General features: G+C 40.9%; 1 protein-coding gene across 2 annotated transcripts in view; it reads right to left on the bottom strand.

Moving 5' to 3' along the window:
- The window catches only part of DCDC2 (doublecortin domain containing 2), a 53,158-nt gene extending 33,181 nt beyond the window's left edge, over window positions 1–19,977 (bottom strand). Inside the window, exons 1-4 of one of the 2 annotated variants that reach the window (XM_042869875.1) lie at window positions 19,525–19,977; window positions 16,528–16,579; window positions 1,132–1,208; window positions 890–1,021 (exon numbers count right to left, since the gene is read on the bottom strand). In XM_042869875.1, the coding sequence (XP_042725809.1) occupies window positions 890–1,021; window positions 1,132–1,208; window positions 16,528–16,579; window positions 19,525–19,817 (554 nt within the window). In that variant the 5' untranslated portion in view covers window positions 19,818–19,977. Of the gene's footprint in view, window positions 1–889; window positions 1,022–1,131; window positions 1,209–16,527; window positions 16,580–17,279; window positions 17,345–19,524 lie in introns of those variants that run through there. The other variant, XM_042869876.1, reaches the window with a different exon arrangement.
- Between the last annotated feature and the right edge of the window lie 5,893 nt (window positions 19,978–25,870).

The following is a 25,870-nucleotide window of genomic DNA, read 5'->3' as shown; positions in this document are numbered from 1 at the left end:
AGAATGATTTTCCACCCCTTTCCTATCCGAAGGATTGATTTCTGTAATGTGCTCTGCATGGGGTAACACTGGAATGTCGGTCATTTGCCAGTGCACATCTTTGGCAGCCTGTTTACACAGTAAAGTTTATCATGGAGACCACATATCATTCTGCTCTAAAACCTGCAGTGACAATCAGATCTCATTCTAGAGAGCTTATTTTACATTTCAAGGCCTTGAGTTGATTGCAATCAATCTACAGCATATGCCGGGGATACCGTAACAAGTAGAGCAGTGGAAAATACTGGAATGCCCTGACTCTTTCCTGGAGGCTGAACTGACTGATTATAAAGCATACCTTTGTCAGAGAACAGGTCTTCAAAGACCAAAGCACCTAAAGCGTTTTCCTTGAAATTGTTTGCCCCAGTGAGTTAAAAGGTGAAGCTGGGGTGGAATAAAAGGCATATTTAAAAGCAGGAATTTCTTTCTCCAAAATTAAAGGTAAAAAAGGACATTCCAGATATTTTGACTGGCTTTACAGAGGTCATTTATGTCATTTAAACACGTTGTTTCATTCTTTATATTAAATACATCGGATTATTATTGTATTATTGCATACCTGCTAATTAAACATTTAGTTGAGAAGTAAGAATTGAATAATGTTTAGAGTTTTGGTGTTGTTTGTTTGTTTTTTATTTCTGTCTTTTGAAAAAGCAGTTAAAATTATACAAGAAACTGATCTAGAGTAAATGCATTTCCAGGCTTCTAGAATCATAGAAGCGACCTCTAAAGGTAGTTTTCTTATAGAGGAAATTCCTATAAAAACAGGCATGATCCATATCTACTTCCAGAGTTTTAAAAACATATGTAAACAGCAGCTGTATCTCACAAATATTCAGCCTCCTGATACCTGTGAACAGCTCCACTTCTGAGGGAAACCTTTGCTGTGACCATTTCAAGAATGTGGTCCCAGTGATTCAGAGTTTTCCTGGGTATAAGGAGTCGCACTACAGGGCTAATAAGGTCTCCATTAGCAACCAGGCTGAAATAAAGCAAAGTAATATAATTTGAAGGACCATTTAAAGCAAAAATCATCTGAAGTTAAGAAAGGAATTAAAAAATAGTATCTCAGTAACTGAAAATTCAACTTACAAAATTGTGTAGGGTTCCTGGAACGGTTTTCGAAACCGTGCTGACGCAGTGATTCTACTGTGAGTAACTGGCTTGACCTGCAAGGACAGAGAGAAATAGAAATCACTCAGTCTTCACAATGGGGTAGAGCTTTCCCTGACCACCAACAAGAAGAGTGGAGAACCCAGAGAAAGAAATTCCTGCTTTTAAATATGCCTTTTATTCCACCCCAGCTTCACCTTTTACAAAGCATCCAGAATTACTCTTGCAGGTTCATAGGCTTGTTGAACAACAGCTACAGCGTAGCACAACATAGCTGTATGGGAACTGCTGAACCATGGCCTGAGCCACTGATTGATCACCTGGGGAACGGGCAACTGAACAGCAGAATAAAGCATGGACATTTCTATTATTGTGCTCTGTATTGAACAGATATCGCACTGACATCAAGCGGGTTGTTCAACATTAATGTCATTATATTGAATTGAAAGTTATGCAATATTGACTAGGTAGGATTCCTTTTGGAGTTAATAAACACAAATTTAAAAAGAAAACAGAATGACAGGTAGATGGAAAGACACAAAGACACACAGAAAGATACGCTCCAAACTCAGAAGAGGCCATAAAACCACACTTCGATCCTCTCTGCAATGCAACACTCAGGTTTCTATGATCCACACTTTACTAGCACCAGTTAGAAAGCATTCCTTAAACACACAGGAGCACTTCTGTGTCCCAGGTGTGTCCAATTATTTACTTGTTCCTACAAGCTGACGAAACCATTAATATTGAGGTAGACTCCTCAGAAGATCCTGGTGTTACTGCATGCAGCCTGATCACTAGGCCCCTGAGAAGACAAGCAACGTGACAGATGCTAAGGGCTCATGTATGATTCAAAGGATTGTATTTCTGCCAATAGCTGATATCATGGTATCAGCTTGCAAGTCTGGCTTTTAAATTGCTCCCTCAAAGAGTTATTAATATTTGTGGCATCATTTTGAGGCTTTTTGTTTTCCAAACCAAGGAAGCTGCAAGGAGCTGTAAGATAGGGTCAGCCTAGACAGACACTTAGTATTTTTTCTAAACATGGCCTAAACCAGAACGACAAACAAGCTTGTATGGTTTTGCTAAACGTGCCTAAATCAAATTTGTCTCCTGTATGAAAAGGTGGAAATAATATGTTAATACAATATTACATTTGCTAATGTAAGACCATAAAGATCAGCAGGTAGAAATGAAAAGAGGACTGTGATAATATGGGTATGCTTAAAACACTGGACAGGTTCTTCTGCTTCTCTTCTTTCTCCTATGGAGAAAGGTTGAGGGAATTGGGGTTGTTTAGCTTGGAGAAGGCTCTGGGAGACCTCATAGTGGCCTTCCAGTACTTGAAGGGAGCGTATAAACAGGAGGAGGAATGGCTAATTAATGAGGGTGGATAGTGATAGGACAAGGGGAATGGTTTTAAACTGAGACAGGGAGGTTTAGGTTGGACATTAGGAGGAAGTTTTTCACCCAGAGGGTGGTGAGGCACTGGAACAGGTTGCACAAGGAGGCTGTGGATGCCCCATCCCTGCAGGCATTCAAGGCCAGGCTGGATGTGGCTCTGGGCAGCCTGGTCTGCTGGTTGGTGACCCTGCACGTAGCAGGCGGTTGGAACTGGATGAGCATTGTGATCCTTTTCAACCCAGGCCGTTCTGTGATTCTATGATGCTATGCTTGGTGAAATGCATAGATGACACTGCAGTTTTTGGGAGTTTAGATCAGAGTAGTTTAATAAGAATAAATTAAGCAGGTGCTGAGCCACACAAGCTTTTCAAACAGTCCTTTGTCACACTCAGTGTGAACAGTGAGGATAAGCACACTGCAACTGTCTTTGGGGTCCTCACATGCTCTTACTCATATATTCAGGCTACCACTGCACATCAGGAAGAAGAGGGATAACTAATTTCTCTGGGACTGCGAGGTTCTTTAAGGCACATCTTATACTTGATCAGCTTCAGCAACCAGCAAAAAACACCCTGTCCACCATTCTTCTAGATAAGCTGACTGTCATGCTCGTTTTTTGTTTTGTTTTGTTTTGGCCACCACAGTCTTCAAGTGACCATCTCATATTGTCTAGAACAACTTCTGTGACTAATGTGAAACTACTTACAGGTATGAAAAGAGCTTTAATTTCTAAAGCAAGCCACAACATTTAAATTTGCAGTGGCAGACATCAATAAAATACCAAGTGCTTAGCTACTATAAATCAGTGCAGTTCCTTTGAAGCATGTAGAGTTATGCAAACTCGCTCCAGAGGAAGACTAGATTGGGGATTTAATTGAAGAATACATAAGACTGCTGGTATTTCTCATGTAGGAGGTACCACAACATTGCACTGTCTGGAATAGCCTGACCCCTCTGGCATTACAGTTACACATTAACGAAGACGTGAAGCTTTGTGATTACATTAACAGATGAACATCACAAGACCCCTAAATCCTTCTCTTCCCCATTTGCATCAGCAATTGTGAGCATATTTACATTAGACAATGTTCTGGCCCCATTATGATTTTATCTTCAAGTTTTGTACGTTTACAGGGTCCATTGAAGAGCCTTTTCCACATCCTACTACCAAATGTTTCTGTTTCATAATTTGCCATCAGATACTCATGTCCAACACACAGCAGTAACACAAAACATTTAGAACAGGAAGGAGAAAATATCATCATACTAATTGAAACTTAGAGGGAACTTTAAGCAAGCAAGATAAAACTAATCAAATGGGGATTTGCAGTGCAAGAGGAGCCACGTGTGCTTGGAAATGCACCATGGGACCTCTGGCTCTTAAAACAACCAGAATTTTTACCCTCCTATCAAGAATTTCCTCTTTCTTGCAGTGCCCCTTACGATAAGAGTACTCTGGATCTTTCTCAATTCAGAGAACAGTTACTACCTGCTCATTAATTCAGTGAAGCACCTGGCAGAGCCTGAGAAAAGCAAAACAGCTGAACTCAACACCAGCTGGGCTCTAGGAGCTAAGATCTCTGTGAAAACTTGATTTTCAGAATACTTTCTACAGAGTGTCTCTTAGATCTAAGCATACATCTTCAGGCATAATTCATTGTGGTTGAATTTGTGTTGGTGAATGTTAGCTGCAGCTGAGTGCCTCCTTTGAATATACAAAGCCACTATGCAGCTAAGCATTTAATTGGTGCAATGGTAGAAAAAAGCCCAACAGAATAAAGTATAGTTGCTTTATAACATTTTATACAACATTTATAACATGCTAAATATTCACAGAATTTAACAACTATGTACAACACACTTAAGACATCACATAATCTACTTTAAGTACTTACATCTTCCCCTGTTGACTGCTGGCAAAACAAAAGCAAAAACAAAACAATCAGCAGCCAAACTATCCACTCAGGCTTACTGTCATAAATATTTATATTAAAAACAGTTTTTCTATGGAAATCATTTTGAATAAGCGTGCTTACAGAGATATATGTAAATGTGTATATTGTTTATGTGTGTGCATACATTTACACATCAACTTAATACAGTTTTCATAGAAAATTTTCTGTTATACTTACGTTCAGCTGACACTGTGAAAGACTGAAGAACAACTAAAAGAAGTTATCCTTTTTCAAATAATGTAGATGGTCTTGGCACTCAGTAAAAATTCAAGAATACTTGCTGTCCCATGCTTTTAACTCAAAGAAATGCTATATTGAGAAGGCAAGATTAGATGTACAGCACTCCAGGAAAAGTATGGTATTTGAAAACAGCTATTTTGGTAAGGTCTCAGAGCAGCACACACACTTTGGTTTGAAATACAAACCTTAAAAAGACTGTTTTTCATTTCTTCATAAATGAGCATTATAAAGAAAAAAATAATCACTAAAATGGAGATGCAGCAAAATATTATCTATTTCTTCTGGCTCATGTAGAACTATTTGGTTATCCCCATGTGTAATGATTTTTCTTCTACAAATGCTGTGTTATGCTTTTCATATATTCTATTCAAACAGAAGCTGGAAAGTAGGACAGACTTAGAAAACTTCTTAACACTTCTGTTGGGTACTTGGGACTTGAGGAAGGTGTGTGGCCATCCTTATCTTGACTTTTCCCTCCAGTGTACGTTAAAATGTTGAGACAAGCTAAATACAGATAACTGTCCAGTAGCAATTTCACAGGTGGCCATGAAGGCTTGGGAAAGAGATGGTGTCACTAAATGATTTATTTCCTTTTCTTACCAGAAGAGAGCCCTGTCCACTGGGTCAACTTGAGCAACTGCAGGATTTATGGGTTTACAGAATATATGAAGCCAGGCTGCGTGGCAGAAAGACATCAGCCAAGCAACCTTACCTCTCTGAACCAGGTGCTCTGTGCCAGTTTGGTTTATACCTGTTTAACAGTTTGATTTTCTCAATGGTTTTTAACATTATCTTGGGCACTACTAACATTTCACTTATTACTCACGTCACTTTATGAATAACCTTTGGAAGTTTTAATATTTCAACACAATGACACATACCAACTTTATCAGCTCATGCAGTGAGCCGTGGCTTTACCAGTTTGTTACAATTGCCTGTTTGTTAATCAATGTGCACAGGAAACAAATGAGAACAAATATTTGCATTCCCTTAGGGTAGAACAGGGGTCAAAAGAACTAAAACCCCATTTATACATACAGTCACCATCCTACGATGTGAAACAAAGGAATGTTCAAGGTTGAGTGATCAAAAGCAAATTAGAAAGATAAAAGTTACTTTTTCTAAGGCTGTTACAACACAGGAAATATCATACCTACTTCATAGGAATGTGACTTTTTGGAACAGGCATTTTAATACATTTAGAGTAAAGATGAGCCAGATTCACAGAGGAGTTTTTGTCAGTGCGAAAATGTTTCAGTTATCCTACATCGTAATAAATCTAGATCATTTCCTTTTCCCTGGCCTTGTTACACTGCTAGATGGTACACTGGATAGTAAAAACAGCCTTGAGCAAGAGACTAATGACCTTTCTGTTGGCACCAGTACAAATGACTACAAATATTCAAACTCCTATTAACTGGCTGGATTTCCAGGTGTATACAAAGTAGATCACAAAGTCTCAGAGCTTGAGTATTTTCCCTAAATTCATTACACATTTAAACCAGAAAGGAAACTCTGATCTTCATGGCTGACCAGAAGAGCCTGAACCTGTAAACAGTGACAGCTGAAGAATAAAAATCAACTATAAGAAGAGCAGATTTTTCTTCATTTTTAAACAGAGTTAAAAGTTGTTAATGCTTTACAGTAAGGAAATTTAATATGCAGCAGCATTAAAAGCTGCAGCACTGTTATCTCTTCCCTTCCTCCCATTTTCATCACAAAAAGAAAAAAGAAAGGACAGTTACCCTGCAGAACAAGGCAGTCATCTTAGTTGAGGAAGTGACTAACCTTTGAGTTTCATATCAGATGCAATACAGACTATGAAATCTCCAGTGACATGATCCAATGACCCTACGAGTCTCTGCCTTGCTCCAAAATATACTAAAACCAATCTGTAAGCAGTCCATAATTTAAATAATCAGAATGATACAATTCAGACATACAGAACTGTGCAAACAGTAATTTTTACAGGGCAATTAGAGAAAAAAGACACAGCTATGTTTTAACGGGATATCTAGACAATTCTTCTTCAAATCCTCCTGGTATTAGATTATAAACACTCGGGAAGAGTATCTGTTTTGTACACCTTGTTTTCCTAATTACGTTACCAAGACACTAAATACCAAACAGTGTAATAGAAAGCTTACCTATTAAAGATATTGCTCAGGATGTATATCACTTTTTTCTTTTTTTTTTAACCTTTGCATACCTTTTTTTTTATGTTACCTTTCCCATATTACATCGAGCCTCAGAGAAACTGGAAGTTTCTCACTCAGACTTCTAACAGCAGTAGAAGCAATCAAGCTGTTCAGATGTGGACTTACAAAATGGTTCCCTCTTTTCTATTTTATAGTGGCATAGAGTTATGAAGCAGACCTTTATCCACAATTTCTTCTCAGACACGAATATTCTGTGTACAGTAATTTTGGGTACCACAGTTTGCGTTTGTTTGTTTCACAACAACAAAACAAGCAAACAAACAAACACAAAAAACACACTCCCATGAGTACAGATTGTTTTGGTATCAGATGGCTGTAACTTTCACATTCTGAAGCAATTTCTAAGATGGTTATTAAGGAATATTCTCCACAGCATTGGTAACACCCTGTTAACATGGTAACACCATGGTAACATTGGAGTACCATGTCCAGTTCTGGGACCCCCAGTATGAGAGAGAGAGACCTGGGCATACTGGAGAGAGTTCAGGGGAGTCCATCAAAGTAATGAAGGTGTGAGAGCAGCTCAGTTATGAGGAAAGGCTGAGAGAGATGGAACTATTTGGCTGACCAAGAAAAGGCTCAGGGGAGATCTCACTGATGTCTATAAATTCCTGATGGGAGCATACAAAGAGGATGGCTCTTTCCATTGGTGCCCAGTGCCAAGACAAGAGGCAGGGGGCACAAATCAGAATAGAAGAGGTTCCCTCTGAACACCAGAAAGCCCTTCTGTATTGTGTGGTGATGGAGCACTGGTGCAGGTTGCCCAGAGATGTTGTGGAGTCCTCTCCTTGGAGGCCTTCAGCAGCCACCTGGACATGGAGCTGGGTACCTTTCTCTATCTGTCCCTGCTTGGGCAAGGGTTGAACCAGATGGACCCAGAGATCCCTTCCAACCTCAACCAAGCTTTCAAAATTCAATTTGTACAGATTCCTCCAATCATATCATTGTCCACAGATAAGAGGAGAACCTACTGTAAAAAGGATGAACTTAAAGGATACAGAAGGAACAACTGCTAAAGCAATTATTACAAAAAATTTGATTTTAAAATGTTGAGGAACAGGGGGAAATCAGGGAAATGACCGCTCCTTATAATGCTTCAGTAGCAATATATCAGATGCATTTTGAGGCCTATTTCAATGGTAAGTTCTGACCTACCAAGTCTCATGCATTGTATTGTCCATCTCATTTTAATTGGCACTTGACAATCTAGGGAGTCTTTCCTCCTGATCCAGGTTTCCTTGACGAACAATGCATCTGACTGACCCAGCCTTTGATCTGCTGAGGAATATGTGTGGCTCACAAGATTCCATAGCTGATGTGCAGCCACTGGAGACCACCAGCAGAAGACACATTCTGCCAGTCACATTCTCAATTACACTAAAGATGGATGTTCTGGATTCTGGGGTTGCATGCAGACGCATATACTGAGGTTATACACGGATTAAAGTTTTGAGGGATCTTAATTGAGCCTTCAAAGACTCATTAGTGAAAAGACTGACTGTTCACAGAATCAGAGTCATAGGAGTGGAAAGGACCTCTGGATATCATCAAGTCCAACGCTCCTGATAAAGCAGGTTCCCCACAGTACATTGCATAGGAAACCATCCGAATGGGTCTTGAATATCTCCAGAGAAGGAGACTTCACAATCTCTCTGGTAAGCCTGTTCTAGTGCTCTGTCACCTCACACAGTGAAGAAGTTCTTCCCCTTGTCTGTATGGAACTTCCTGTGTTGCAGCTTTTGCCCGTTGTCCCTTGCTCTGTGGCTGCACATCACTGAAGAGTCTGGCCCCATCCACTCGATTCCTGATATTAATCTATTTATAATTTGGTAACGTTAGATATTTATAATACTGTTCCATTCCTTGAACACACAGCTGCCTCAAAGAGAGAACTTAAAAGAAATAGCTACCCCCAGAATCTGCAAATCCAAAAGCTCCTCTCATTCATCAGCAGCTTACCCACAAACCATACACAATGACAAATAAAATTAATCTTCCTGAGAGCACAGGAAGAGACCATCTAGATCAGAGAGCGTCTAAAGAAATATGAATGCCCACACTGCACATATAATAATTGGAAAATAATATTCAGTACTTTTTAGCAACCAATTATGCTTACAATAAGCAAATGGTAACTATGTTGGTCAGACTTCCTCAAGAGGTTTACTAGATTCCTCAAGCACATCATTTAAAATGTATTTATACTTGCAGATCACCTTCACTACAAAACAAATCTCTCTTTCAAAACATGAAGCTCAGTTGCCAAAAGAAGCGAAGGACAGATACAGACCTGAGGAATATTTTGTATCAAAGCTTAAGCTTGAGTCAGAATGAAATGTTAGTGATATTTTCTCTATCAGTAACTAAATAAAAAGTTTTGAGCTGTATTATTACAGCAGGAGGGCACTGCCAGAGGCTTCAGAACAGTCAAGAGCCTGGCTGCCATCTGAGCAGCTCACAGGTTTCACATGTCCCTGGGAAAAGTCTCCTTTCATCCTTACTGTTGTCCCTGGTTTAAAGAGGGAGATGTCAGAAATTCAGATTTACTCTGCACCCCACTCTCCCTTCAGAAAGTCTAAACCAAGATGGAACGTGACATTTCTGGGGGATTTAGCTTGTTGCAAAAGCCATCAAATGTGAATTACAAGCTTTAAAAAGACTTTTCCTAGGAAGCTTGCTTCAGCCTTCCATGCATGTTAACTACCACAGTGCTACAGGGCAAAAGACATTTTGTCACTTGCTCGTTGAGATAACAGCAAAACAGAAGGGAAAGAGTACTGCTATCTCAATGAAAAACTTGAGTCAGGTAAAAATTTACTCATACAATCTGTCTTCACAACTGATGTTCATTGCCTTATTTATGGTTTGTTCTTCCCTTATGTATGAGCAGTGCTGTGAAAATGAGCCGAGTGGAACACTGTTCTGGTGTCACAGCTGCATGAGAACTATGGAACAGCTGGGGCTTTTCCAAAACTGCTGCACTGCAGCTAATGTTAAATGAAGTATAGTGCAAATGGTCAAGGAAGCACTCAGCATCCCTAATAGTGGATGAAGTGAGGTAACAGACATGTGGTTTGAAAATCCCATCTGCTCTAGCAGCACTCGGCAGTGGATAATTTGTGAAGATGTTCCTGATAATTTCCCAAATGTTATTTATTCAAAGCTTATCTCAGAAATCAGGAAACTGAGAGGACATGCTAATGTAGCCCTTCTTCATTCGTTATCCTCTGCTATCAGTGTTCTATACACAAAGCTTCACACAGAAGTGCAAGATCCTGCACTTCTGGTCATCTTCAGGATGAGGGAATCTTCAGAGGGACCTTTCAAAGGGAACCTTACAGCAGCCTTCCAGTACCTGAAGCGGCCTACAGGAAAGCTGGAGAGGAGCTTTTTATAAGGGCATGTAGTAACAGAATGAGGGGAAACGGCTTTAAACTGGAAGAGGGTAGATTTAAATTAGATTTTAGCAAGAAATTCTATACTGTGAGGGTGGTGAGATACTGGAACAGGTTGCCCAGAAAGGTTGTGAATGCTGCCTCTCTGGAAGCATTCAAGGCCAGGCTGGATGGGGCTTTGAGCAGCCTGGTCTAGAAGGAGGTGTGCCTGCCTATAGCAGGTGGTTGGATCTTAAAGGTCCCGTCCAACCCAAATTATTCTATGAAAAACAGAACTACAAGTTCAAGTCTATAGCTGAGATAGACTGATAACTAAAAGTAGCAGTTTCCCATTATCTGAGTGTTTAACTTCCATACTTCAGTCATTTGGAAGTCTTAGACTGGTAGAGAATTAGATTTTAAGAAACCAGATTATAAGAAATTAGATTTTAAGAGACCAGACATGGATTAAAGAAATCTATCATTGATTTTATAAATTATAATTTCATTGAAGACAACAGTGAAACCTGATGTGTATCAGTAGAGTGGCTAAGGTCTTTTTTAGTAATGTTTTTAAAGGCTCAACTCTTATCAATGACTGACTCTCACAGACCAAAACAATTATTTTGCAAGATTGTAACAGTGCTGTTATTTCTGTCATATTTTAACTATTTTTAATACAATGCCTATTTTTAAAAGAAAAGCCCTTGAAAATAAAGTGTTACGTGCAGTTGATACACCACAAAAAAAAGCTGAAACACAAGCTATCTTACATTACTCACAGTCTTTTGGATATTGACAATACTGAGAGACACATAACCCACTCACTCATAATTCACCAAAATGGTAAAATCTGCTTCTATAATGAGGTATTTCTGATGCAGACTTTGTTCTGTTTAGGCAGAAAAAAAGGCGTTTTGCCAAACTATTTCAACACTGACCCTTCTTACAGACAATCACATATATTTGCACGTTGCACTTGCCACATTAAATAGTGCCTAATGAATTATCCAGTGACACGTATTTTATTAATTGGCACAACACACCTACATTAAGACATTTTTGACCAAACCTTCCTCAAAGCTCCTTGTCATTTGTAAAGGACACACCAAGGAACACAGGCAATTCCTAGTCCATTGTCTTTGCCAGCATCAGATGCATCAGGCAAGGTGAGGTGAGCCTCACAGGCAAACAGAACCGAGGTATTTGAGAAGCTTCAGCTAAAAATGAAATAAACCATACTAAGCAGAACTAGTACTGCTCTCACCAGAATCCTAGAGGTTGGAAGGGATCTCTGGAAATCCATTCCCAGATGTTCAAGCCCTTCCTTGGAAGCTCAGGCTCACAGTTACAGACTGTTGTAGAGAAGCCTATTCCTGATAGAGACTTACTATATTCTGTCACTCCCTGAGAGAAGAGAGAAGACAGTTCAGTAAGAAATCAATGCTTTGTATTTTTCATCTATTTTTCTTCCTGAATATAGGTCACAGTATTTATATTGTATCTTGAACAAGATTTCTTTCTTGTTTAATTCCATTTTGACACACTTTCTACTTATATACAAATCTAAAGTAATTGAAATGCTGCCTTCAAAGAGCAACATTAAAATATTTGCAAGAACAGATGTCAAACATTTGGCAGCTTACATAATACAAATAAAGATTTACAGCTGCCTATGAATACACAACATAAGCATGCCTTTATTCCTTTTGCCTTCCTCTTCACTAACCAGATTTGGAAATAAATATCCGTAATTGTTTACTGGAGGAAAACCTACAAAATCCTACTTATCAGGTAGGAAATGTCAAAGTGTGCTGCATACCACCAGAATTCATCCCCTTGCCTATAGGCATAGTGATTGCATCCTTAACCATTGACCATGAATTTCCCAAACAGTGTTTCTCTGCCATCTTTTTTCATCTTCCAAATCCTTGGTAAACAACACAATGTATGTACAGAAATCTGACTGTCTTCAGCACCAGGCCAGGGTCAATGTATTTCTAAAATCTGGTATAGAGAAAGCCACAGAATCACAGAATAGTAGAGTGGGAAGGGACCTCTGGAGATCATCTGGTCCAAGCTCACTGCTAAAGCAGATTTCCTAGAGTAGCCTGCACAAAAAAGTGTTCGGGCAGATTCTGAATATATCCAGAGGAGACTCAACAGCCTCTGTGGGCAGCTTGTACCAGTGCTCTGTCACTCTCAAATAAGTTGTTTCACAGAATGGCCCAGGTTGGAAGGGACCTCAAGGATCATGAATCCCCAATCCCCTGCCACATGCAGGGCCACCAAACTCCACATTTCATACCAGACCAGGTTGCCCAGGGGCCCATTCAGTCTGGCCTTGAACACCTCTAGGGATGGGGCATCCACAACCTCTCTGGGCAGCTGTTCCAGCACCTCACCACTCTCTCTGTAAAGAATTTCCCTCTGACATCCAACCTAAATCTTCCCTCCCTCAACTTAAAACCATTTCCCTTTGTCCTGCTGCTATCTACCCTTTCAAAGAGTTGACTCCCTTCCTGTTTGCAGGCTCCCTTTAGGTACTGAAAGGCTGCAATGAGATCACTCCACAGCCTTCTTTTCTCCAGGCTGAACAAGCCCAGCTCCCTCAGCCTGTCTTCGTAGAGGAGGTGCTCCAGCCTCCTGATCATCTTCATGGCTCTCCTCTGGACCCTCTCTAACAGCTCACAGTCTTTCTTGTACTGGGGGCTCCAAACCTGGACACAAAGCTCCAGATGGGGCCTCACAAGGACAGAGTAGAGAGGGACAATCACCTCCCTGTCCCTGCTGGCCACCCCTCTGCTGATGGAGCCCAGGATACCATTTGCTTTCTGAGCTGCAAGAGCACCCTGCTGGCTCATGTTAAGTTTTTCATCCATCAGGATCCCCGGGCCCTTCTCTGCAGGGCTGTTTCTCATATTCAGATGGAACTTCTTGTGTTCCAGTTTGTTCCCATTGCCCCTTGTCCTATCTCTGCAGTGCTACTGAAAAAAAGTCTGGCCCCATCATCTTGACATCTGTCCTTTATAAGTTTAGGTTGTATAATAAAACCAGTGCTAATAGATTCAAGACCATTTCCTCCTGGGGGCAACAATACCAGCAAAGCTCCTGCCTCAATTCTGGATGCACTGCATTCAGGAATAACACAGAACAAAGGCTTTTCTTTCTGTGATTGCTCACCCTTGAGGTTGTGCTCAGAGGAAAACCAGGTTCCTGTGGGACATGAACAGGTGAGAAGGGTGGTAGGCAATCCCCAAGAGCAGGCTTTATCAATAGTCATTGCAGTCTCAAATCTCACAGAAAAAGCATTATTACTGAGATCACATTAGCGGCCTATGGTCCAGAGCACTAATGCAAGAGGCCGGACAAATTCCATGTTATAAAAAACAGAGAGAAGCAAAATAAGAGGTGGAGATGATGAAGGATAATCATTTAATATTTCAGCACTAGGGCAAAGAGAACAGGAATTGTCCTGACAAAGATCAGCCTAAAAACATACCCTGATTTTAGCCTGGAGTTATGTGTGAGGCTATCAGCAAGCTTTCCTGCTGCCCCATTCTCTTAGCCCACCAGAACTCTACAACTCACACCTGAGCACAGATTTCTCCATGCATGCATACTTTCAAAGCAGTCCTTCCTACTGAAGTCATTGAAACAACTCACCTTTTGAAAGTTTCACTTTACGGTTCTTGCAGGCTGGAGCTAAAAATTTTTCTCATAATTTGCATATATGTAGAATATATGTAGAATATCTAAAATACTGCCTTTTGAAAGCAAAACCTTTTCGTGGGCTTGTATCAAAGGTTCTTACAAAGCTTCATGGAAAAACATGATTTATTTGGTTGCCAATGCAAATGCAGCAGAATCAAAAGGAAAACGTAGCACTACTTCTGCTGGTCTTCGTGCTAAAACACAGACACATTTTTGATTTCAAAATGAATGTTTGAAAAAAAGATGCGCAAACAGAACTTGCTTCCTCAAATCATTTTAGCATAAATCTATTTAGGCATTAAAACTTCAGTTACTGGCCCCCGAAAGTTCATTTCTAGGATTAAATGATTAAGGCCCCAAAATAATGGTGTTATTCATAAGTCCAGATAAAAATCTGTAAAACCTTACCAGGTTTCATTTCATTTTTAGGACTCCTCAAGTAAATCAATAACAGAAAGTTAAACCTAACATGGAGATGGTTTATACTGGTTTTCCTCAAAATGGATGGAAGTGCTCAGATAACGTACAGTGAGCACTGCATACAGAATTAAAAGAAGCCTCTCTCATCAAACGTGCAACTGTAAATAGAAGGAACAACTTCTGCAAACATTTCTCCAAGTGCTTAGAATTTCTGTTGTATTCAGAATCTTTTAAGGATTGGCAGCAAATTCATCAGCTTTAAAACAAGCCTTAATATGGCAGTTGTCTTGCTAACTAATTCTAATATCAGAACTTGGTTAAGAGGCTTCTGCGGAGACAACTGCTTTCTCACCAAGGGACACTTGAAGTCAGTCTCAATGCCAATGCCAGCTGCACACAGCAGTGAATGCAATCCACCACAATCTCAGAGACAATCAGAAGCAGTTTTCTCAAGTTCTTTTCTTTTCATCCTGGACATGTAAGAATGATTTTCAGCTAGACACTGTTTTACACAAACTGTGGTACTGTTCACACATTTGGGCGTTCAGAAGAAAATTAGCAAGGACTGGTCATAAATCCAATGGTTGGTTGGGTTGTTTTGTTTTTTCATTTTATGTCCAGAAATATTTTTATGTGTTAAAGGTTCAGATGAGTTCAATACTGTCGTCGTAAAGACCTTTCCTCTCTGGAGATTAATCTCTTGAGATTAATTATTTGATTCTGTCTGCCTTGTGACAAGTAAATAGTTTCAGCAAGATTCACAAAGGTTGATCAAAAGAGACTCAGGACTGAAATAAGGAAATGCTGTAGTGAAAATGGAATTTATGGACAAAGGATACCAGAAAACTTAGAGAGTGCAAAGGTGTGGACATATTACTTGTTTTTATATACAGCTCAGCAACTGAGGTGTATATATACCTTCCTGACTCATCAGTGTTTTAATTATTTTTTCCTTATTCGTTTTAATTGATCTATTTTCTTCGTTAAATACCTTAACGAGGAGACACAAGTAATGGCACAAAAGCAACAGAGCTTTCTCTACAGTGTTCTGGTTAATTGCATGCATAAACAAACTGAGGAACAAAAAAATCCAGCTAAGAGCAAATTTATGTGGTGCTTGTAAATCAAACCTCTGACCTCCTGTTGAATTTGATCTTCCTGTTGACTATGAACAAAAAAGAAAAAAAAGAAAATTGCAAGCGAAGATGGCTTAGAAAGATACAATAATTTATAAAATGCATGTATTGTATTTCACTGCCTCTGAATAAGATGTGTCAAAATATCACAGCAAATATCACTGTGGCGATACACCTTTTCTGAAGGGCTTCTAGCACAAGGTGTCTCAAGACATCTGCTATACAGATCATTAAATTGCTAGAAACTTGGCAAGACAGAAGAAATGGAAACATTTGTGAGCTGATGCTTCTTGTCAGGCAAAAGCTGAAATACAAGAGTTGTGGATCACTGCTATCCATATACAGAATTAAAAAGTAAAATATGAAATACAGAGCCACATGCCTCAAAAACTCACATGTTCAGTTTTTGGAAGCCTGCAGTTGTTTTAATAGTGTAACTGTTCAAAAGAAAAAGGTGAATTTGGAAGACACTGGGCTAGAACTCATTAGAAGTTTGCAATTGTCACTGGCAGTGACTGGAAAAAGCATTTCAACTCAATGTGATTTTTCAAACCAAAAAGTCTCTTTTCTAGAGAAAATATAATGTTTGGAAGAAAATCTTCTTGTCCAAAATTCTGGAAGTTCACAGTACCAACATCTTATTCTGATTGAAGACCAGTAATGATACTATGCAATTTTCTTTCCTGATAGTTTAGGAGTGGATACGGCAGTTCAGAAAGCAGGATGGAAGACATCAGTTCAGTTCACCACGTTCAGAGCAATCAGAGTCATTATCATTGAAATACTATGTTCAGAATGCTGGATAAGCATACTGTTTCTGAACATAATAAATACATATTAAAAACTCAGACACGTCACTAATAACTAAACTGTAAACTGCAGGTTTACTTCTGAAATGTTTCAGACAACCTACCTCATTGTTGACTTCAGCAGGCTTTTTCTTCGTTTCCCCTATGTCCAAATAGCTGTGGAAGAAAATCAGCACCGATTATTTACAGAAGCATCTAACTTACAGAAGACAGATATTTCACACTTTTATTTACCATGCCTCAAAGTAATAGAAACAGTAACTAAGTCAAGATTTTAATGAAGGAGCATTAATATAAATCTACAAGCTAGCCCCCTGGGTGAATGCAAAATGTAAGGCAGAACTATTCATCTAACTTCAAGTCAAGTTAGTCATCTAACTACAGACCATCAATAACCAACTTGTTGGAAAGATGGATAAATAATAACATCAATAAATATCAGCACAGTATTAGTTTAGCAGAGTTTTCTAGGTTACCATCTTGCCTCCTAGTTTCTCACAATAAATTCTGACACGTTTAAAGTCTCTCCACACTCAAGTTTAATCAGTGCTAATTTAAAAGGCTCTACACAACTTGAGTTTCAACTGGTCTCAGACACACCTGGAAACATTTTATCCTGACTTATCATGACACAGCAAGAGTATCTTCACAATTATTAATAAACAAAATCCAAGGACAAAACAAATCCACAAACATTCGAACATCACTGCACTCTGCTGCCGTATTCCCTGCTGCGTTATCACAAAAGCATCAATTAAAACACTAGTGGTAGCCTAGCCATATGGTGCCTTTCCAAAGAAAAGGAATTAAGTAAGTCTCCAAGCAGGTGTAACCCTTAAACTGGTTGAACAGTTACCCAGGCACCCAGACTGCACCAGCTCCAGTCCAGCACTGCAAAAGCCTCATGAGCTGGCCTTTTCTCATGAATGCAGTTCACAGGAGCTGCAGGACCTCACGTTGTTTCTAGCTCCCAGTGCTGTTGCTGCTGTAGAATGAGACACTCCAGAATAATGTATTTCAAGATGTTACAATTCCAGGCTTGGAATGGCAGAAGTTCACATGCTAAAGGTGAAAGCAGTTAAGCTAATCACTGAAGATAGGGAAGAAAGATTCGGATCTCGTTATTAGGCATCTGTGGAGTAACAGATGTGCCACTTGAAGCTGAGTGCTGACACTTCCAGCTCCTGCTTTCCTTGGTTACTTTCACACCTGCACACAGCTGCCCCACAAGTCTTTATTTCAAAGTTCAGCCCTGCTTAGTCTATTGTGACAATGAATTAAGCCAGCAAGCATCACCGCAAAGGAAAAAATAAACAGTTAAAAATTTACACAGTTCTTGCTGCTGTAAGACCAGAGTCAGATCCCTTACGACAGAAGTTTTGTCTCCCACAGCTGCAATTGCTTTATCTTTGCCCACGAGACAAACACAAACATGCTCTGTTCTCTAATTCTCTCAGTTTCTTCCAGAACATCCTTTCCAATTGACTCCCCTCTCCTCTGACCTGCCTGGCTAAGCAGTCCCTCTAATTACCCTTCTGTCTACAACATAGTTAAGAACCAAACCTTACCAAGCCTGCCTTAAATATGCTTGTAAAACCACTGCCTACTTTTACAGCACTATATCAACACAACAGTAGTGAACAAGGAAATGGAATGGTCATCCAGGCCATCCTTCCCACAGGAAGCACAGCATACTCTCAAGGGATATATATACAGCAAAGCCTACTTTTACTGAGTGCTTTAGGTCACCTTTTCTGGAAGTATTCTCTTAGTCAACCTCAAATATTTAGGTATCCTGTTACGTGTTGCAACCACAGAAGTCTGAAAACTCTCACCACTAATCATGAAAAATGAAATAACAAAAATAAAAGCCTATTTACACAGAAACTCAACCTGAGGCACCCAATCCTCTATGCAGCACATGCTAAAGAAAACAGTTAGTTTTTTTTTGCTTGTGGAAAGCACAACACATATGGGAAGGTGAAACAAGACGTGCTGACAATCAACAACGTTAAGCCACTCACGGGACCACAAAATTTAATACCAAAAGACATGATAGCTCTTTCTTGAGTGTGCAGCAATATATTTGACATGGAAAATTGACTTCCATTTGGCCTGCCATACATCTTCCTCTCTTGCTTTGCCACTGAAGCACAAGAAATATCAATAAACCTCTTGAAGCAGATGGTGACAAAAACTGTGTGCTGAAAGAAACCCTGTTCATTAAACACAGAGCTTCATTTTGAAACATACCGAGCTCTCCTGAAAAATGCAGATTCCTCAGCAGTACCTGAATCAAGACAAGCAAGGGTCCACGAAGCAGGTGGTTTATCATAGGAATACCCAACCACTCAAAGAAAGGGGCTGTTAATTTTGAGATATTTTTCAAGTCAGCTGTAGGATTAATGCCCACAGAGACCGAACAAAGCATATAATTAGGCAGTTGAAACAGTGGAATTCACTGCTAGAATTAAGAACCTGGTGGTTCTACTCAGAATGTGCACATAAAAGCTTAGGTTTCCAGTCAAAACCAGCTAAAATGTCAGCCTAATTCTTGGTGCCCCAGCAGAGGAAAAAAAAAAAAAAAGCAGTCATCTTTTAAATGGCAGCAGAGATTTGGTTATTCTGTCCAGAAAAAGGCTATGTGCTCACCCCATATGAATAGAATGGATGGAGATGTGAATAGAATGAGACCTTCTAAAAATAAGCAAGAAAGGAAATGTTGGTATTTAAATTCCCAACAAGGCTGCCACCACAGTTCTGTCAACACTCCTCCTTTCTGGAGCTTCCTTCCTAACATCACCCATCACAAACACAGACACTTGTCCCTCAGCAAAGCACATCCATCACACTGATGCAGCATGTCCTGAGGGTTAAAGGACTGCTTCTCCGTTTCTACTGCTGTGTCAGGGAGATGCCACTGTGTGACTGATGAAAACTGCAGCTGTTCTACCGTTCACCTCAGAAGCTCTTTTGCAGTACCTTCTTCCAGTCTGTTTTTGAACAATGGCTAATAAGGGGTGGCAGGAGAAGGGGAGAGGGGTCTGCAATGCTGATATCCAGGTTGGGTATAAATGCTAAGTTACTTTTCAGCCACTCACTTCAGTTTCTTGAAGGCTTCCCTGCCACCAGCCACATACTGCTCTCCACTCTGCAGCTCCTCCAGCTGCCGGACACGGTGCCCAGCCCGAGGCGTATAGATGTTACGCACAGCTCCAAAAGGTGCCTTCACCCCACCGGTGACCTCTTTCAAAAAGACCTCAAAGTTGGACACTTTCTTCTCGTTGATGACAATGCGACGTCCCGGGAAGAAAGGATCCCCGTTGCGATATACAAGCACGCTCTTCACCATCGGCTGCGAGAGGAATGAGCCCTTGGTGCCGGGATTAGTCATGCTCGGTGTTCTGCGTAGCCAAAGCCGCCCGGGGCACTGCTTGCACTTGTCTGCCCGGAGGAAGGTCGCTGCCTGAGCACCGCTGAGAACTGCCTGCCGGGGGGAGCACGCAGCAGGACCCGGCACCAAGGCCCACCTCCCACAGGCAAAGGCGGGGAGGGATCGCAGCGTCCTGCGGGCTCCCAGCAAGGCTCTGCTCAGCCACCCCAGGAGCGGCTCCTCCTAGGAAACCAGATCTTGCCACGCTGGTGCTCGGGGAGGTTCGTGCAGATGGTGACACGCTGTACGGAGGTGTATCCCAAAGGGCTGGGAGCATCCCCATGGCCTTCTGTGGTGTTTTTGTCCCGTGGCTTTGCCAGCACGAAACGCCGGCTCCCTTCGGGAACTTCATCCTGCGTCTGCCATTCTCCTCTCTGCTCGGCCAGACTCTTCGGTGAGAGCAGACAGACAGACAGACAGCAGACAGAGTCAACACCACTAAAGAGCAGGACAGGCGTGCAGCGAGCACAAATCCTTCTGAATTATTCATCAGGCGGTGGCTGGGCAAAGGAAAAGCGTAAAATCGGTGCCCAGAGGCACGGAGAGGGACGTGAGGACCCAGGGCAGAGAGAACCAGTCGTCTGCCTAGGACGGTCTGTGTACAAAGCAAACAAAATACTGAAAATCCGTATCTACCACCATTTGTTCCATTCTCACTTCCCTTCTTAGTATAAAGTACCATCTGAAAAGTGAATGCTTGTCTCACTATGCTGCTTAAGTTGGCTGCAATTCAGAAATGAAGTTTGGTCATGATTTTGATGGGGAGGGGAGGGAGAGAAGAAGGAAGGAAGGAAGGAAGGAAAAGATTAAGATTATCGATATCAAAAATCAAGCTTTTGGATGAGCCAGGCTTTTTGTATCTATACACAGTCAGCTTATTAGTTTCTTTGTTTATTTTTATGTACCTACTCACATGATGCCTTCTGAATGTCTTTATGAGATGATATGTGAACATAACTTTTACTGTTTGGGTGCTTTTCTCCCATCCTACCATTCTGAATGGTCAAAATAGGAAAGTAGCACAAAATTATATTGCACTAATTTAGTAACTGAGTAAATTAATTTAGCTATTTGCATTCTGGAAGTATTGAAAAGCTTTTCAATACTCTGATCATTCTTCAGCTGAACAATTCAGATGTAATGTGTTCTCTTAAGAATAAGAGCTCTATTGCAAGAGCTAATGCCACTGAGCAGTTCTGCTGGATGCACCGAGCATCCAAACCTGCAGTTCTCTCTGGATAACCACAGATTATTTTCCTTTTCTTGAAAACACCTCAGGCATGTGTGACTTTCTGCTGTACTTTCTAACGCTGCCTGCTTTGCTTTGTCCAGGAAACTGCATAATGAAATGCAAAGAGTTCAGCTCCCCCAGACCTTTGCCACATCTTGGATACAAGGAACCGTAAAACTTGGCAGAAGATAAAAAGGAAATGCCTTAGATTCAATCTGAATTCCTTTAACATCATCTCCTTTTCCCCAGTAGTTTTTGCAAGACCAAAACTGCTTTAGACTTCCTGCCAGGAACTGTTTGGAGTACGGTGATGATCATTTTTTTTTTCAAGTAGATTTCAACACAGGTGCTGGCAGGAATTTTTCATTCTTTTTATCTTGCCTCCCATGATGGGGAAATTACCCTCCTGCTGTGAAGTTACGACAGGGCAGTTAACCATTACAAAAAGAGCAATTTCAGGGTGACTGAAGTCAAATATGCTACTAATGTTATTGGTTAACAGTTACATTTCTCCAGTCCCTTCTGGCTTTCTTCTAGTTAATAAAGGGGAGAACCAGGCATATAGAATCCTTATTTTGGTACCGCTTAACATTCACCTGTTGCTCCCTGAAATTAAAAGTTGGATTAAAAACAGGCTTTACTTCTGTGTCAAAAACAGAAGAGCTGATCATCTTCACACCGTTCTGCAGTTATGTAGTGATACGTCAACTGCCTGCTATTTTGTGCCAGAGTAATTTACTCTTGCACTCATTAGTATACCTCTGTTACTTCAAAATACTATTGCTCTTTATGGCCAGGCAAGCTACAATTACTTTTGTGGGTAGCAATTAAGCATCCCTCTGTGATGAGCTTAAAACTGTGGCAGGGGGACAAAGCATCAAGTAAAGTCCCTTTTCCTGCAGCAAAACATCTTGTGATCTCTGCTGTGCCTGGACCAGGAGAGATTTGCAACTTGGTGCATGATCCTGACTGAAGGGTTCAATGACTGCAAAACGTGAGGTCTTGGAAGCATAAAAGTCTCCTAGTCCCAGAGAAAAGGTTGACAGTGTACTGTAAGAGTAAGGATTACGTTTCTAAACACAGGGAATGAATGTCAGCTTGTTCTGTTGTACAGCATGCTAAGAATTACATATAATCATTACGACTTTGTGCAGCTTATCTAAAAATCAGACTAACCAATAGCAGCTGCTGTTTGTAATTCAAGAGTAACTGGGTTGTCTGCACTGACAGCTTAAGACACACAAACACCAGGTGGTTCAATTCTCATGCACACACTACATGGAAGAAATACAAATCTGATGCAGCTGTAAATTTTAAAACCCATGTCAGAGTAACTTTACCTGTGTGTATTATGGAACAAAACCAGAACAAAAACCACTTAGAATGCCAGTATCAATTATTTTTGCTAAAAGAAGGAATTAGAAGTTCACAACTGAAGCTGCTTCTTTTGATGATACGAGTCTTTTCTAAGAGTGTTCTTGAGGTAGAGGAGGTGGAGAGGGGTTAAACATTGAAAAGGGTTTGGAAGCCCTTAGAGTACACAAGGAAATGGTTTCTCTGTGGAAAAACAAATTCCAGATGGATAGCATGAATTGGGAGAAATGTAAGAAACAGCCTGCATCTAGTCTTTTTTATAGTAAAGAAAGCAAAGTCAAGAAGCTTTCTGGGCAAAGATTCCTCAGTGTGTTACAACAGTTAACCCCGATCCAGGCACCTGAGATGATCAGCTGAATACTCCCGACTCTTTCACCTAAAATTACTCTAGGTATGATTATGATGTATTTAGTTTTCCCTTGAGGTGTTTCCTTTTCTCTCTCTGTAATCATATTCTGATGGAGCAACGCAAAACATCCATCCATTTCCTTCTCTGTGTACTTTTCTTTGGTGCCTCTGTTTCTTCGGTGTTTCTGTATTTTCTCCTCTGCATACCCCAGCTTCTGTCAGATCAGTCCCTCACTTCTGCAGTGAGATTCACCTGGCAGTGGAACGAGTTGCTCAAATAATTCAATCTTACAAACGCCTCGTGTTTTGGATGGCAATTTCATGGCTGAACAAACCTGTGCAAGAGCCATCCCCTCATTCAAGATAAATAGATGATAGCTGTCGTGCTCATTTGTCCCACAAACAGCAGATGCCTTGTTCTACTTATTGTTTTAATGATGATGAAATAGAATACTCCTCCCAGAGTTTAGCACCACAGGAGACACCAGATAACTGACACTTGCATACAACAGAAGCAACCAGTGGCTCATGGGTACTTAGGCCTGCAGTAAACAGAAGGCAGTTGTAAGTCTCCAGGAGGGATGTACAATTAGACACTGCCTCTGTGCTTCAGAACGCATCCCTGGCTGCCACTTCATACCAACACGTTGCCTTCACCTCTAGAAATAAGGGATGATATTTAGCTGTTGTCTGCTCTTTCAGACAGACAATTATGATGACGACTACCTATCACAGATATAGTGAGATTCAATACCAAGCCTTAACGGTACTTTTGCCTATTTCATCATACGTGTCAGAATTCACATCAATACGTATTTGCTGTGAATTTATATCATCTTATTTTCAGCAGTTCTGTCGTGTAGGCAGACAGGATAACAGATGAACAAAGGAAAACAAGCAGATAATGTATCTTCCCCTTTTTACTGAGTACTGAGTGTAGGGAACCTGCTTTGGCAGGGAAGTTGGACTCAACGATTTCTGGAGGTCCGTTCCAACCCCTACAATTCTGTGATTCTGTGATCAGCTGGGTAAGACTTGCTGCAAATCCATTAAACATAAATGTCTGATATCCTTCAGATGTTTCCCTATCTTTTGCATTCTAAACATACCCAGTTTACAGAAGCTGAAAGTAGTTGCCAGCAAAGGTACATGTTAGTTCCCTGCTCTCCTGCAGCATATTCTGTGCTGTTCCAAGTTTTGTTTAGTTCGAGCATCTCTCACATCTGAGAGTATTAAGTTAATTTTGTGCACACTGCCACCTGCTGTGGTTAACCAAAACTAAAGCTGAGATAGCAGTATTCCTGGTAGTGGATTTCAGTGTTTTCATGCAGCACACAGGTGCCAGCATTTGCATTCAGGTACCCTCTCCCTAAAACTGAAGGATTATATTAGCCTCAGCCTACAAATATACGCTGTGACAAGTAAAAAAAGTTTTTAGTTAATTACTTCCTTGTTCAGTCATTTATCTTTGTGCAAAGCATGTGTAATTCCATATGTTACATTGCTGAACATTGAACACATGCTCATGTCAGCATGTTTATGGACACACACACACACACTGTGGTGGAATCGGGGTCTGGTGAAGAAAAAGAGAGCCAGTGCCCGCCCTCAGGTCACTTCCATCCAACTTCCCTAATGTACCACGTGTATGAGAGAAGCTGCTGTGCTACTAACAAAGCTGTAAGGGCACTAAGGTGATCAGAGGGCTGGGGCACCTCTCCTATGAGGAAAGCTTGAGGGAACTGGGCTTGTTTAGCTTGGAGAAGAGAAGGCTCCAGGAGACCTCACTGTGGCCTTGCAGTGCTTGGAGGGGGTTGTGGGAATGGAACATTGTTTCTGCATTTGATATTAAAAAGAGCAATTGGAATGAAGAAGTAGAACATAATGCATTTGTATTCTGTAATGTATCCTTAGAAACAGTTGATCTAAGAAGTAAAATACTACATATATTAGCGGCATGTTTTAGAAACATTATTACTGAATTATGTGATTCATTCCTTCTTGCAAAACTGTAATAGTTGTTAAATGTTCCAAACAATGCACGTATAGTGTTAGGGATTAGAAAACATATTGTAGAGTTCTGTTAGGATAAGAAACTCCCAGCAAAAGAAAACCAGATTTAGCAAACATTAAAGAAGCTTGGGCCTCTACACAAAGCCGAACTCTCACCCTGTGAGGTTGGGATGTGACAGGCAGGCACCAAGATACTCCCCTGTCTTTCTCCCAAGCTTATCTTTGTGGAAAGAAGGGCAAGCAGATATCTGCAAAATAATGATTCAGGTGTGGAATAAGTTAATTAATTAACTACAGATTTATGCTTAGGCAGCAAAAATTTATGATTTTCCAGTGTTTCCATGTTTAGTGAAGTGTTGAGAAGATTGTGAACCTAAAGTACTCAGCCAATGAGGAATTAAGGGAGAAAGAGATAAGCGTCGGGGAATAGGGAATAAAAGATGTAACTCTGTTTTCCGGGTGCACTCCTGCTTGCAGGAGGCCCGCCACTGCAATTGTGAATAAAATCTGCTTTATCAGAGATACCGTCCTAGAAAATTATCTGGATACTTCCAACAGAGCGTATAAACAGCAGGAGGAATGGCTGATTAATGAGGGTGGATAGTGATAGGACAAGGGGGAATGGTTTTAAACTGAGACAGGGGAGGTTTAGGTTGGATATTAGGAGGAAGTTTTTCACACAGGGTGGTGAGGCACTGGAACAGGTTGCCCACGGAGGCTGCGGATGCCCCATACCTGCAGGCATTCAGGGCCAGGCTGGATGTGGCTCTGGTGACCCTGCACACAGCAGGGGGTTGGAACTGGATGATCACTGTGGTCTGTTTCAACCCAGGCCATTCTGTGATCCTATGATCCCGTAAGCCCCATCTGAGCAGGCTGTCTCCGTACCTCACACACACACGCACGCCAAAGATTCGATCGCAGTACCTCCTCTGGGCACGGTGCCGCTCCGCCGGGCCGCCGTAGATCTCGCTCCGCCCAGAGCAGCGCGGCTGCGGCTGCGCACAAGGAGCCGGGTTGGGCCGCGTTGTGGCGGCGCGGTGCGTCC

The sequence above is a fragment of the Lagopus leucura genome, unplaced genomic scaffold (genome assembly GCF_019238085.1).
Source record: "Lagopus leucura isolate 7727_CA_CO unplaced genomic scaffold, USGS_WTPT01 Super-Scaffold_100002, whole genome shotgun sequence".
Classification (NCBI taxonomy): Eukaryota; Metazoa; Chordata; class Aves; order Galliformes; family Phasianidae; genus Lagopus; species Lagopus leucura.
This window is presented reverse-complemented; position numbering and strand designations above follow the sequence as displayed.